The 13,635-nt window shown below is 34.1% G+C and overlaps 1 protein-coding gene across 3 annotated transcripts in view; it reads right to left on the bottom strand.

Annotated features, from left to right (window-relative positions):
- LOC117174240 (gephyrin) overlaps positions 1-13,635 on the bottom strand; it is a 309,691-nt gene that overhangs the window by 37,600 nt on the left and 258,456 nt on the right. For 2 of the 3 annotated variants that reach the window (XM_033363135.1, XM_033363137.1), the window contains exons 8-10: positions 10,388-10,663; positions 9,977-10,116; positions 9,398-9,585 (exon numbers count right to left, since the gene is read on the bottom strand). In XM_033363135.1, the coding sequence (XP_033219026.1) occupies positions 9,398-9,585; positions 9,977-10,116; positions 10,388-10,663 (604 nt within the window). Of the gene's footprint in view, positions 1-9,323; positions 9,586-9,976; positions 10,117-10,387; positions 10,664-13,635 lie in introns of all 3 variants that reach the window. The other variant, XM_033363138.1, reaches the window with a different exon arrangement.

Here is a 13,635-nt window from a genome sequence, read left to right as displayed (position 1 = left end):
GGGTACAGCACATAAGAGTTGCAAATGGAAGAGACCCTCTTCTTAAAATGGTCAGGAATCACGAAGAAGTGGGCAAAGGAGCGTTTCTGTACAAAGCAGCGGCGGAGGCTGCTGAAACACTCAGACTTGACTTCAGTATTAGGGGTGAGCAAAATGCATAAAATCTTATCTATCTCTAGTACTCGCTCCTGAAATCCCGGATTAAGAAAGCACGAGAGAAAAACTTTCGTGAACAGCTCCTCGATAAGAGGATGCACGGTATCTTCCACAGAAATGTGAAGGATCAGTCAATGTCTTGTGAGCTAACGTTTGCTTTCCTTAAATCGCCTGGAATGAAGTCTGGTACGGAGGGTTTCATTTTTGCATGTCAAGACGGTCTCATTTCCACCTTAACATACCGTCGCCACATTTTGAGCCAAGAGATTCCTGATGATAGCTGCAGGGCGTGCCATGCACACCCTGAGCATTCAGCTCACATACTATCTAGTTGTCCAACTCACGCGGGAACGACCAACATTCAAAGGCACAATGCGGCACTAAGAGTGCTTTATTACCATCTCTATCACTTTTACGGCATTAACCTTAATATCGCTCATCTAAATGCTCCTACGGAAATCGGGTCAATTGTCGAGAATGGGAAGTGCCGCATGTACTGGAACTTTATATTCTCGACAATTGTTTCTGTTGCTTACTCGAGGCCTGACATGGTTCTTCTTGACTTCGAGTAGCGAACTATGTTCGTTATCGAATTTTCGGCACCAGCTGACAAAAACATCATAACCAAGGAGAATGAAAAGAAAGAGAGGTATCGAGACCTTATAAGGGAGTTGCAACGATTGTACCCGGAATATTTTGTTAAACTAATCGTCCTTATCATCGGCGCTCTTGGAGGTACCAAGCTTTCACTTGCTAATGGCCTAAAAAGCATCCCTGCGTGTCAAGAATATGCTAAAACACTTGCGGGAAAAATGCAGAAGGCGGTAGTCCTTGGGTCGTTCCGTGTTCTTAGGGTGCACGAGGCTTTTGCTGGATCGTCTTATTGATTCCTTTACAGACTGTAACCACCTATCTCACTGTCGTGAGACGTGGTTGTGGCTGAAATTTTACCGCTATTTCGCTGGGAGCGGGTATAATTTTCCAGATTAGCACCCGATCCCAGCGAAATCCTGCGGTTGTCCTTATGATAAATTTTTAATTATATATATATATATATAATATATTGAAATCTAATAAATATTGAATATATTGAAATGCTTGATTGTAAGACCATGTTTTATTGTTTTAGGGAAACATGTTAAATAATCAGGCCTTCTGCAGAGCTATTATTTTTCTTTTACGGGATTATGTAACGGTGTGTGAGGCATTCAATACAATTTAAATAAATACATTTTGTATATATATGTGTGTATATATATATATATAAATACATTCGTGTGACAACTTCCCAGCAGAATTTGGTATTATTTTCGCGTAAGCCGACCCAGTTTTTGCGCCGATTCATAACCACGGGTGAAACCTGGATCCACTACTCCACTAATGAGTCAAGGCAACAGGCAAAACAGTGGGTTCCACAGGGCCAAAGTGCTCCGAAGCGTCCAAAAACGCAACAATGGGTCGGAAAGGTTTTGGCCTCCGTATTTTGGGATGCACATGGCATAATATTCGTGGACTATCTTGAAAAAGGTAAAACCATAACCGGAGCATACTATTCATCATTATTGGACCAATTGAAAATCGAAATCGCCGAAAAACGACCGCATTTGAAGAAGAAAAAACCGCTTTATCATCAAGACAATGCGCTTGTTCATTCATGCCTAGTTGCACAAGCAAAATTGCATGAAATCGGCTTCGAATTGGTTCTTCAGCCACCGTATTCACCATAACTGGTCCCCAGCGACTATTACTTGTTCCCTAACCTGAAGAGATGGCCCACCGGTAAGCGTTTTTACTCAAATGAGGAGCTCATAGCTGAAACTGAGGCATATTTTGGAGACCTTCCGATCGAGTACTTTTCGGACGGTATCAAAAAGTTAGAAAATCGTTGGACTCGCTGTATCGACCTAAAAGGAGAGTATGTTGAAAAATAAAACCGACTTTGGCCAAAAATACGTCTCCGTGTTTCATTTTTCAGGGACTTCTCAGACTGCCTAGTATTTTGAATTCTGTAAAATTCAAACGTATTCTAAAAATTCACTTGTACTTCTTTGAATTCTTTTACAGATATTTCTTTTAAAGACTTTTCTTTTAAAGATACCGATTCAAAGTTTTTTTAAATTGTATTGAAATCTCCACAATAAAAGTATCACATGAGTTATGTAAATGTGAATAATAAATTCAACTCTGTAATAAGCCATGAATTTTTCTTTATTGATTTCTTTATGTTTTCAGTATTCTCTGAATTCTACTGAGATCTTCTGAATTATCTGAATTCTTCTGATTTTTTTTTATTCTTCTGGATTGCCTGAAATCTTTTAAATTCTGTGAATTATTTTTCACTCTGTGCATTCTTCTGAATTCTCTTAATTCTTCACAACTCTCTCGATTGTTCTGGATTCTCTAAATTCTTTAAATTCTTCTAAATTCTTTAGAATTAATTGAATTTTGCTGAATTCTCTGAATTCTTATGAATTCTGTGAACTCTTCTAAATTATCTAAATTTTTTTGGTATTTTCTGAACCCTTTAAGATGGAATGAATTTGTTGAATTCTCACGACATCACTGAATTTTTTCATGTTTTTTGTTTTTATTGAAATCGTTAGAACACACACTGAGTGAGTTTAAACTCCGTCACATCTGTTAAATTTTTTCACATTTTTTTTAAATATTTAGGATACACGTTTAATCATCACAACTGCTTTCGAATATTTTGACTTTAGTAGAGCTCGAACTAATTTTTAGAATTTACTTGTACTTCTTTGAATTCGTTTAAAGTTTTTTTTAGTCCTTCTCTTGAATTCTCTAAAATCTTTTGTATTTTCATAATTCTTTTTAAATTCTTTAAATCAAGTTTAAAGTCAAGTTTAAATGCCGAGACGGAAAAGGAGCGACAGGACACCAAGAGAATCCCCGATCGACTCTCACCTTCCTGCATTTACTCTGGCAATACTTGTGCCGTTGACTTAGTAGGGACGCCCACGTGCATTTATCAAGGAAAGCTCAACCTGAGGGGCGACTATCCAAACCATATTGGAGGACGACATTTAGCATCTCTCGGTAATATTATCCATCACCACTAACAATCAAAAGATTACTTTTCGAGCAGAATGCAATTATCGGTCAATATTTAATAATCTTATATAGACTCATATAAGTGACTAAATAGTTGAATAGGATTTTTGGGAGTAAGGGATGAATACGAGAGTGATACTAAAGCCTGAACATAATTAGATTTCGATTTTCTTAAAACATTTTTCACTTCCCATTTAAAGACCTTAGACGCTGAAGATAAAATAATATTTACAGAAAAGGCTTCGAAGAAATGTCCTTTATAGTTTCGAATAGGTAGTAGCTGGTACTTGATTTGAAATGAAGTCTTCATACTTTGTATAATATTATAAGAATGTGAGTCAGGATATTGTTCTGAGATTCTTTCGATCATTAAGCTATATTTCAAAATCCCTGAGATCTTTTGTAATAAGATTTTAACTTTTTCAATTGCATTTTTTAAAACTATTTTATTTATTTGCAAAGAAAAATAAGAGGTAAATACCTCGATCAGCCTTCGGTAGGCAAACCCGATCAACTCAACTTCAATTGTTGAATGTTGAATGACATCACTGAATTTTTTGGAAGTTTTTAAATTATTTTGAAACCATTACACTGCAAATGAATTATGTTTAAACTTCTTTATATCTGTTGAGTTTTTTTCTCTCAAAATCTTTAGAAAGCACGTTCAATTATTTCAACTTCCTTCAAATATTTTGAAGTTTGTATAATTCCAACGAATTCTACAGGAATTAAATTTTTTCTTGTCTTGAATTTTCGTAATTCTTTTAAAATTTTAAGAATACTGAAATAGACTGCAGGCAATGCATTATTTCCTAAAAATAACGCGTAATTTCAATCATTTTAAACTTTGCTAACATTTGGCCGCTTCTAAAATTTTTAGAACTTTCGTCAAAATGAGACTTCCATTGTCTTCCTTGTTTCAAAAATAACGAAAATATGTTTAAAACATCAATTTGCATCATGTCATCGGAAGCAATGCATTTTTTCCAAAAATCATGAGAATTGTAAATCATTTCAAACTTTGGTAGCATTTCGCATATGATGAAAAATAGTTCAAAGTTTTTCGTCAAAATAGCACCTTTTCAATATATTTTTTAATTGACGAACTACCGACTTTTGAATAATTCCTATCGGGCCTTAAATGAAGCCTTGCCTGTTTGATTACATAAAGGGAAAACTACTCAAAGGATTTATAAAATATTAGATAAACGATAAAATGAATCATTATCTAATTAGAATTAAATCAATTTTTAATTTTGCTCGCATGCATAACACATTTTCGAGTTCCTTTTTTGGGTATGCTGTTTGTATGAGATGAAGATCCTGATTGAGTTCTTTTGACGACGCTTTTAATTAAGTTCTTTAATTAGTGAAAACTATTTAAAGTAAAGACTTAAAAGATATAAAGGAGTAAAAACTACTAGTAATTCAAACTCTATTTAAATGATTTCAGGATCATTAAACAGCATTAGGGCCACATACCAAGAGGGTCACGTGACCAAAGCTTATCCTGAATTTTTCTTTCCCAACTTACGTCTAAAAGAAATGAGGTATCGCTCTGAAAGTTTGGGAAACGAAATAGGAGACAATAAAATGCATGTCTCTGCTTTCTTGTGGTGGAAATTTAGAAACAAAAAATTTCGAAGAAAATAAAACTGGAAGCTATATCGGTACTTTTCTTTTCCAACTTACGTCCCATAAAATGAGATACCGTGTTGAAAATTTTTTACGCTGAATAGAGGGCACGAAGAAAGGTGTCTCTGGACCTAAATAATTAGAAATGTTAAAAAAGTTTTTTTTTAAATTACTAAGTTTGAGTAAGACCGACCATGCTGTAGAATACTGCAATTAATTTTCAATTTTTTGAATGGGCTAGTTATGGGTTTTATATTTATCAAAGTGGTGCAAAACAACAATTGTTCACGAAAATTATACACAAATAATGCAAAAACTAATGATTGCACTTGAAAAGCAATTAAACAAATTTATATGTTTAAATAATACGTGTCTGACATACGTATAGGCTGTGTCAGAGCAGCACTATTGCAGTGAGTAGACAACTTCAAACTTTTACGGGTCCGAGGGTAATACAGATTGCATGATTACCGACAGAGAAAGATAGAAGTCAAACTTCTGCCGTAAAGCCTAAATGCCTCGGTCGATATTTTTTATTTTCATAAGTAAACTTTTTTCTTTTCCTAATTTTCTGTCTTGCCACAAACGGTCCATTAATATTTACTAATATTTCACGAAAATTTTTCCGTTGTATTTAAACTTTTATTTTTAAATATGTACAAATTTCAAGAGAATACACAGAATTCAAAAACATTCAGAGACTGTAAAAAAATTATTTATACAAAATATCAAGTACAAAAAATGTAATGGTGTATTGTACAGATTTCAAGAAAGAAAAAACTTTTGAATTTATGTAGGCTTCGTTAAGTTAAAATAATTAAAAGTGTATTTTAAAGATATCAAGAAAATTAAAATTTTCAAAAGAAATGAAGGAGGTCAAACTGACTACATGTGTATTTCAATGTTTTCAAAAAAATTAAAGAACATTACAATAATTCAGTGTTGTCAGGAGAATTTAACAAATTCAGAACAGATTATAGAGTTCAGAAAAATTCAAAAGAATTCAGATAATTTATAGAATTCAGATTATTCAAAAGAATTTAAAGAACTCAAAAGAAATCACAGAATTCAAAGGATTCGGAGAAATTCAGAGAATTGAAAGAATTAAAAGAATTCAGAAGAATTTAAGGATTTCAAAAGGATATATGGAATTTTAAATGAATTAAGAGTATACAAAAGAATGCAGAGAATTAAGAAAATGTAACAGAATTTAAAAGAAATCTGACAATCTAAAGAATTCAGGAAATTCATAAAAATTCAGAGAATACAGAAGACTTGGAGAAATTAAAAATAAATCATGGTGTATTATAAAGATTTTAAGAGAATTAAAAAAACCCTAAAAGAATTAAAGAAATACAAAAGAATTTCCATAATTCGTTTGAACTTTGTAGAATATTTAGAGGATTTATCATCTCGTCCCGAGTTGCCGTGTAAACTTGCAACTCTCAAGTTCACAAACTCCTGACAATTTTAAATTATACGGCCTTAGTTTTTTTGATCTACACACTTATCAGTTAAACATAAACTGTCGTCGATTTATCGCGTGCTTGTGATTGTTTAATCTTTAATTGTTAATTATTCAATAATTGTTAACTTCAAAACAAATTTCTATTATCATTTTCGATTCCATTTTTATGAGGAACTAAACAAAATATACCTTGAACACTGAGCCGTGAACAATGTCGTAAAATACGTCGTAGTTTACTGCATAGTTTGCGACGTAGTTTACGACGTCAGAATTTTCAATAGATAGCTCAACTTGAAATGGATAGTCAAGCATCCAATACTTGGCAGAAAAACGGCGTCCTATTTCCATAAACGGAAGGATTCGTCAATGCAATTTAAGACAGGATTTTTAGCCCCAGAATTTATTGCCAAAAAGGTATTTCATCAAGTGGTGGCTGACAGGTGTTTATTTCCTTAACCTAGAATGCATTAATTTACCCTATTGTTCTTTTAGCCACATGTAATGTGCACGCTAGATGCATTGCACATATTTAACATTTAGAAGCCAGTAGGGTACTGACAGAAGCTTAGAAGCCGGTTTGATTAAATACCTGTCGTATTGTAAGAAACTTCGTAGACTATCAGGAAGGTGACAAACGTCACCTTCAACGCTCGTGGTCGCAGTGTATGGACAACAGCAAAAAAAGACGAACCCTAAACTGCACCAACCTCCTAATTAAGTACCTGCTACGACGTGAATCGAAAAAGATTTCAAACATCGTATTAAAATAATAATCAACTTAATATGAACACTTGTTAAATTCTTTTCGGTCTTACAATCAAGTTTGAAATAAAAAGACAAAGAATAATCCGAGTCAATAATTTAATCAAAATATAAAAATTCTTCGACATTTTGCGACGTTTCGACCTCAATCTGTCGATCATCCTCAGGCAAATTATACCTTATATACAATTTTTAATACATCAAAAATTGTGGTTCGATGAAAAAAAGTGCGACGACTTGATATCATTTCCGAAACACATAATTTTTTAAATTGGGAAAACCTCAAAAAATTAAAAGAGGCTCCCAATAATTAAGGTTACATTTTAAAACACTTGAGCGAACCAACGATAATCAAACGACGGACAAGCAGGTAATCTTTTTTTTTGTATAAATTTGATAATGAATATTAGTTAAATTAAATTTCTTAGTACTATTCTGTAAATGAACTGGAATCAGGGATTCCTTTCTACATCGAATGAGAAAGGTACATTGTTCACTTAGGTGGACTAACCTCCGTTGAGTGTTGATCCATTCTCCGATGTCATGACGTATAGTTGGACCGTATCTTATACGTATAAAATCGAAGTATCCCATTTTTTCACAGTACGTTATAGACCAATTTTTTAACAAAAATTAAAACAACTTCTCAGTATTAAGAAGCAAAATTTATTTCTCCGATCGATCCAAATAGTTAACTTAATATGAACATTTGTTCAATTTTTTTTTGGTCTTACGATTAAGTTTGAAAGAAAAAGGCAAGGAATAATCCGAGTCAGTAATTTAATCAAAATATAAAAATTCTTTCACATTTTGCGATGTTTCGACCTCAATCTGTCGGTCATCCTCAGGTAAATTACACCTTATATACAATTTTTAAAATATCATAAATTGTGGTTCGATTAAAAAAGTGAGAGGTTTTCCCAATTAAAAAAATTATGTGTTTCGGAAATGATATCCAGCCGTCTCACTTTTTTTCATCGAATTACAATTTTTGATGCTTAAAAATTGTATATAAGACATAATTTGCCTGAGGATGACCGATAGATTGAGGTCGAAACGTCGTAAAATGTGAAAGAATTTTTATATTTCGATTAAATTATTGACTCTGATAATAATCTTTTGAATTTTTTCATTTCACCAGACTTTTTTTAACAAAAACGAGATAACGGCACCAAAAGGTTGTTTAATGCAATCTTTACTGTCTATCCAATAAAAAAAGATGATAATGAGTGCAAAAGTCAAAACAGCTTCTAACGTGAAATTGAAATACATGAAAATTGAACACGAAATGAACTTCATATTTAACTCACTTAAATTCTATCTATACTTAAGTTCCTCCTTAAAATGTAATCATTTATTATACCAAATATCTGGCAATATCAAAGTTCAATATTGTATGAGTATTCTAATTTTTCTTTCAGGAAACAGGTAGAAAATAGACTTCTCGTCATCAGTAAACGTATACACGTTTACTGCAAACTACCCAATTTTGAAATGCCTCTCCTGTAAAGTTGTGAATATTGAAAATAGCGCCCTGTGGTTTTAAGGTCACAATATATAAAATAATAATACAAAATATTAAAATAAAAATAAGAAATTAATATATATTTAGTAGGCAAATTAGAAACGTAAATATTTGTATCGAGAATTGTTCTTGCTGTGAACACTTTCGCACTTTTAGCTGTAGTTTAGAATTTTTTAAACGAATTTCTTAAAGTGTATTAAGAAACCTAATTTTGATATTTGTAAGTTCAATTCTCTTTTTAAACATTCATGACCGTTATGCGAAGTCCACCGTTTGAATTCCAAAAATTTCTGTTATCATAGTTTAGTCGAAAATGTTGTCCCTGTATAGCATTTGTCATCTTCATTTTGTAATTTTTAACATCAAATGCAAAACCAGCGATCCCAAAAACTGTACGTAAGCAAACTTATTGTATCTATCTAAAGAGATTAAGGAGATGATGACTATTAACCACTTTTTCTGATTCCTGGCTCATAGTCCATTCGGCACTAACCTTTCGGACGAAATTAGGTGACATTGGAATTAAGAGAGAGCTGTAGGCCGTTTCGGATTAGTTTGGAATAAAGTCCTGTCCAAATCTTTCGTGAGAGTAGACCAGGACTGAGCCGAGGCTAGGCCAGGCACGATTTGAGACATTCTTTTAAGAATAATACTTCCATTTCTAATTCTTTAAAAACTATTTACAAAATAAAGCATAATACTAACATATCTTGCAGAATAGCCAAGAAAGATGAAAATCGAATATGATTAATAATTAGCAGATATGAACTTCTATTTACTTTTGCTTTAAGAATAACGGGCTTCGAAAAATTTCCATTTAAACGATTAAGCAATGGCAGTACAAATAAGTAGGCAGTAACAGTTGCAGACACGGGATTTCCAGGCAAACACAAAATATACTTCTTCTTGCCATTGTGTTTACAAGTTGCAAAGGTGGTTGGTTTTCCAGGTTTCATATTCAGGCGTCCTGTAATATAATGTAGATAGGTATTATTTTTTAACAACTCTTGAATTGATTTTATTTGTACCTTTTAATCTCTTTTTCTTTAAATGTACAGTTGGAAACCTTTTGAATAAGAAAACTGAATTCTAATATAATGTTTGCTTCAATGAGTAGAATATGCGCAAAAAGTTCCAAAAAATTGGTCTGAAGAACTCCAAAGAATGAATTGTGTCTTTTGAATTTTACAAGAAGCAACACTAAATTTCAAGAATAATATACTGCATACGAATAATAGAAAAAACTTCGAAATCGACTTTCTTTTGCTTATATACAGAGCTTAAGTATTTTCTAAAATCTTTTGAAAAATCTTTTATTTTTATTTTGTGTAAAACTGAGTAATAACTCAATTATTTACCAAAGTGGATGAAGGCATTAAATTCTTTTTTAAGAATCGGTTTTAACAAATCCTTATCGCCCATAGATACAGAACCTGTAGTTACCAAAACGTCAACTTGATCTAAAGATTTTCTGAGAGCACGTATTGTATCGTCTTTCCTAAAAATACAAAAAATATTTTGAAATATTGAATTTTACAGGTGCATTACGTAACATAATATTATTTCAAATTAAAAGAAAGTAGACAAAAGCATTGAAATTATGGTCAATTTTGAACGCTTCAGAAACAACGCAGAAATTAGAAGAGAAGCGTTACGTATCAATAGACTTAAAATAAAGAACCCTTGAACTACTTAAAATATGAGCATAATTCGCTATTTTGCACCTTCGAGTAATCACTAGTAGTAGCTTTTTTCTAATCAGTACTTACTTATCGTAGGAAATACCCATATCAACAGGGGCATACCCGGAATTCTGTAGCATGGTCATCAGGGTTATTTTATTACTGTCGTACACATGTCCTTCCTTCAACGGTTCTCCTACATCTTGTAATTCGTTTCCAGTAGACAACACTCCCACTGATGGAAGTTTCGTTACGATTACTTGCGCACAGCCACAAGCTGCTAAAAGTCCCATTTCTGCTGCATCAATTTTGGTATGCGCTTTCAAAATTAGAGCCCCTTTTTCTATATCGATACCTATAGGCCTTTAAAATAAAATAAAACTTATGACCATACATTTTTAAATAAAGTGATTTAAGATCCTAAAATTTTCCAAGCATTCTCATATATCAATAAAATGGAGTTCCGGTGCGTGAGTGAAGCTCAAAGGTTGCAGATTGTGAGGGTTCGAAGTAAGGAGGAATGGAGTGATGTATGGAAAAGACGCATGGTAGTAAAAGGATAAAATACAAATAAAAGGTAAATGCATACTAGTGGGCTGGGTTCTAAGTATTCTCCTGACTGCTATCTCGTATCAATCATGTGAATACTTTTGCGATTCAGTAGTAGTCAGGAATAGTCTGGTAGTGGTCTCTAGTCACTTGTAAAATTAAATCTGAAATCATCTACTATTATTGACCACCATTATTACTCTAAGATAAGTCAATTCTAATATAGAAACTTCATTTATATTTATATTGCAGTCGAAAATAGACAAAAGAGAGTGGCTCGTAGCGATTAGCGTTTCCGTGTCTATGGTGCGATCACCCAGAGTCTAAAGTATTCGGAGGCTAGAAAAGGTATGTCTATCTCTAAATTAATAGTGAAATGTAGCGTATATTTTTTGTATTTGATAATTTTGCGTAATGATGCTTGATGTGCAATCTCAGTGTAGCTGCACAAATATTGACTAAATTTAATCTTATTCAATTTACTTATGCTTTCATCGCACGCAGGGTTATTCAAGATTTTTATGTAAAGTAATAATAGATTTAAAAATGGCTTCCGTTTACGGTACCTATAGTAGAGTTACGGTATTTTTTTGTGCTGTAGCTTTTTGGCTATTCAGAAAGGAAAAGAACAGTGAGTAGGGTAAAATTGCGGTGAGTAAAGAAGGTAGGGGTGAGAGACGGAGTGCGATATAAAGGTGTGAATGAAAGTGTGAATGAGGCGAAAAAAGTGAAAAAAGGGCTGATTTTTATGTTAAGTTGGATTTTTTTGCATTGTGAAAGTTAAGCGAGAGAAGAGTGTTAGAAGCGAGGATAACTGGTCAAAAGAGGAACTTCGGGAAGTTAAAGTGAGCGGGCTTAAGGCGGCTATGGTAGACCGACAAAATTCCAAAAATTCCACAAAGCAGTATAGCGCTCACATAGTGTGGGATAGAGCAGGTTTCTAGACGATTGGCGGAAACGAATGACTGCAACAAGCAGTGTGCGTGTAGTTAGTGGAGGGGAAAATCAGCAGAGAAAAAAGGAAAAAGAAAAGAGGGGAGTAAAGATTTAGAGGGGGTTAAAAATAGTAAGAAAAGTATAGAAAGAAAAACGCCGGAAAGAGAAAAGGGTGAGGGGAAATTGGTAATGAAGATTTGAGCAATGTTTACAGGATTAAGAGAGGAAAATGTGACATTCTGAGGATATAAAAGGCAAGGGAGGAGCTCAAGGAGGAGGAACAAAAAACATGAAAGAAATGGGAAGCGTGAGAAGAATTATGGAAAGGCGAAAAAGATAAAGTAAAGGAAAATGAGGAGAGAGAATATGCTGAAAATAGGAAGAAGGAGATGAGTGTAATAGAAGAGATAGTGAGTAAATTCTAAGTAAGCACTAATCAAAGAAGGACAGAGGCAATCATTATCCAGGCCGCAACGAAGGGTGGGTGAGCTTGCATGTAGTGAGTGAGAGGCTACATAGGAGATTAATACAGATCGAGAGACGAAAGGGGGGAGCAAAGTTTAAAGAGGAAAAAGAATGTAATGATCAAGGGACTGGATGTGAACAGTGAAAAGGGAGAAGAAGGGGTTAAAAATCTGATGTGAGAGGAGAAGATAGACACTGAAAGTAGCGTTATGGAATGTTTCAGGGTTAAAAAGCAAGGGTAACGGTTTACGAGAAAGATTGTAAAGACATAGAAAGATCGTTACTGAAAGCATACGAGTGGAAGATGCATGCAGCGAAAAAGAATCAGGTGAAAAGAAGAAGGGGTTAGTGCTGACGCGAGCGACTAGAATGCGTGGACTGGGGAACAAGGGAAAAAAGTGTGGAATACAGGAAATAAGAGCTTCATAAGAAACTAAAAACACAAGGAAATGTATCGGGAGTGTAAGAGGCTACTTTACCTGTAACGAGAAGCGTGATAATTTACTTCTAACGATAATACCAAAGTGGAGGAAGAAGGGGAATTTACGTACGTGGGTATCGGGGATACCGTGATAGACTATGTTCTGGTAGAAAAAATAATAAGGAAACTGATGGTAAGAATGGAAGTAGGAAACGAGCTAGACTATGAGCACTTTAAACTTTATGAGCTAGATAAACATAAAGGACTGATTGATAAGATAAGGGGAGAGATGAGGGCGAGAAAAGAAGAAGAGGGAGTTTGGAAAGGCTGGTGTTATGATGAATGAAAATAAAGTCAAGATAGAATAAAGAAGATTTTAAGAAAATGGAGAAAAGGTGAAAATGAAAAAGTGGAACTGAATTGGGGAAGAAAATAGCATAAAAGAATGATAAGGGAAAAAGACAGAATGAGAAAGAAAGGTACATGGAAGAGGAAAAGCAAGCGGTAAAGGAAGGGAGGGAATGGCAAGTCATAAACAGGGAAAGAGGAGAAAGGAAGGGCATAAATGAAGAAATTGAGATTAATGAATGGACGGCGTATTTCAAGGGTCTGTTAGGGGGTGTGGAAAATAGGGTGAAGGGAGAAGGAAGAAAAACTCTAGAGGGGGATGAGAACAGCGAAAAAGAGACAGGGAGAAGGGCGGCCGGAGAAATGGAGTACAGGATTGGAAAGACAAGTGTAAGAAAAGGAAAGTATACCACACAACCAAACGGGGCTTAGGAAAGGGATGGGGACCACATGTAACATCTACGTGCTTAACTATTTAGGAAATTGGAACTTAGGGCATAAGAAAGGGAAATTCGTCGCACTTTTTTCAGATTTTAAGGCAGCATTTGACTCAGTTATCACGAGGGTGTTATGGACAGCACTGAAAGATAGAGGAGTGGATGAAGGTTCAATAGAG

This window comes from Belonocnema kinseyi, chromosome 6, assembly GCF_010883055.1.
Source record: "Belonocnema kinseyi isolate 2016_QV_RU_SX_M_011 chromosome 6, B_treatae_v1, whole genome shotgun sequence".
Classification (NCBI taxonomy): domain Eukaryota; kingdom Metazoa; phylum Arthropoda; class Insecta; order Hymenoptera; family Cynipidae; genus Belonocnema; species Belonocnema kinseyi.
This window is presented reverse-complemented; position numbering and strand designations above follow the sequence as displayed.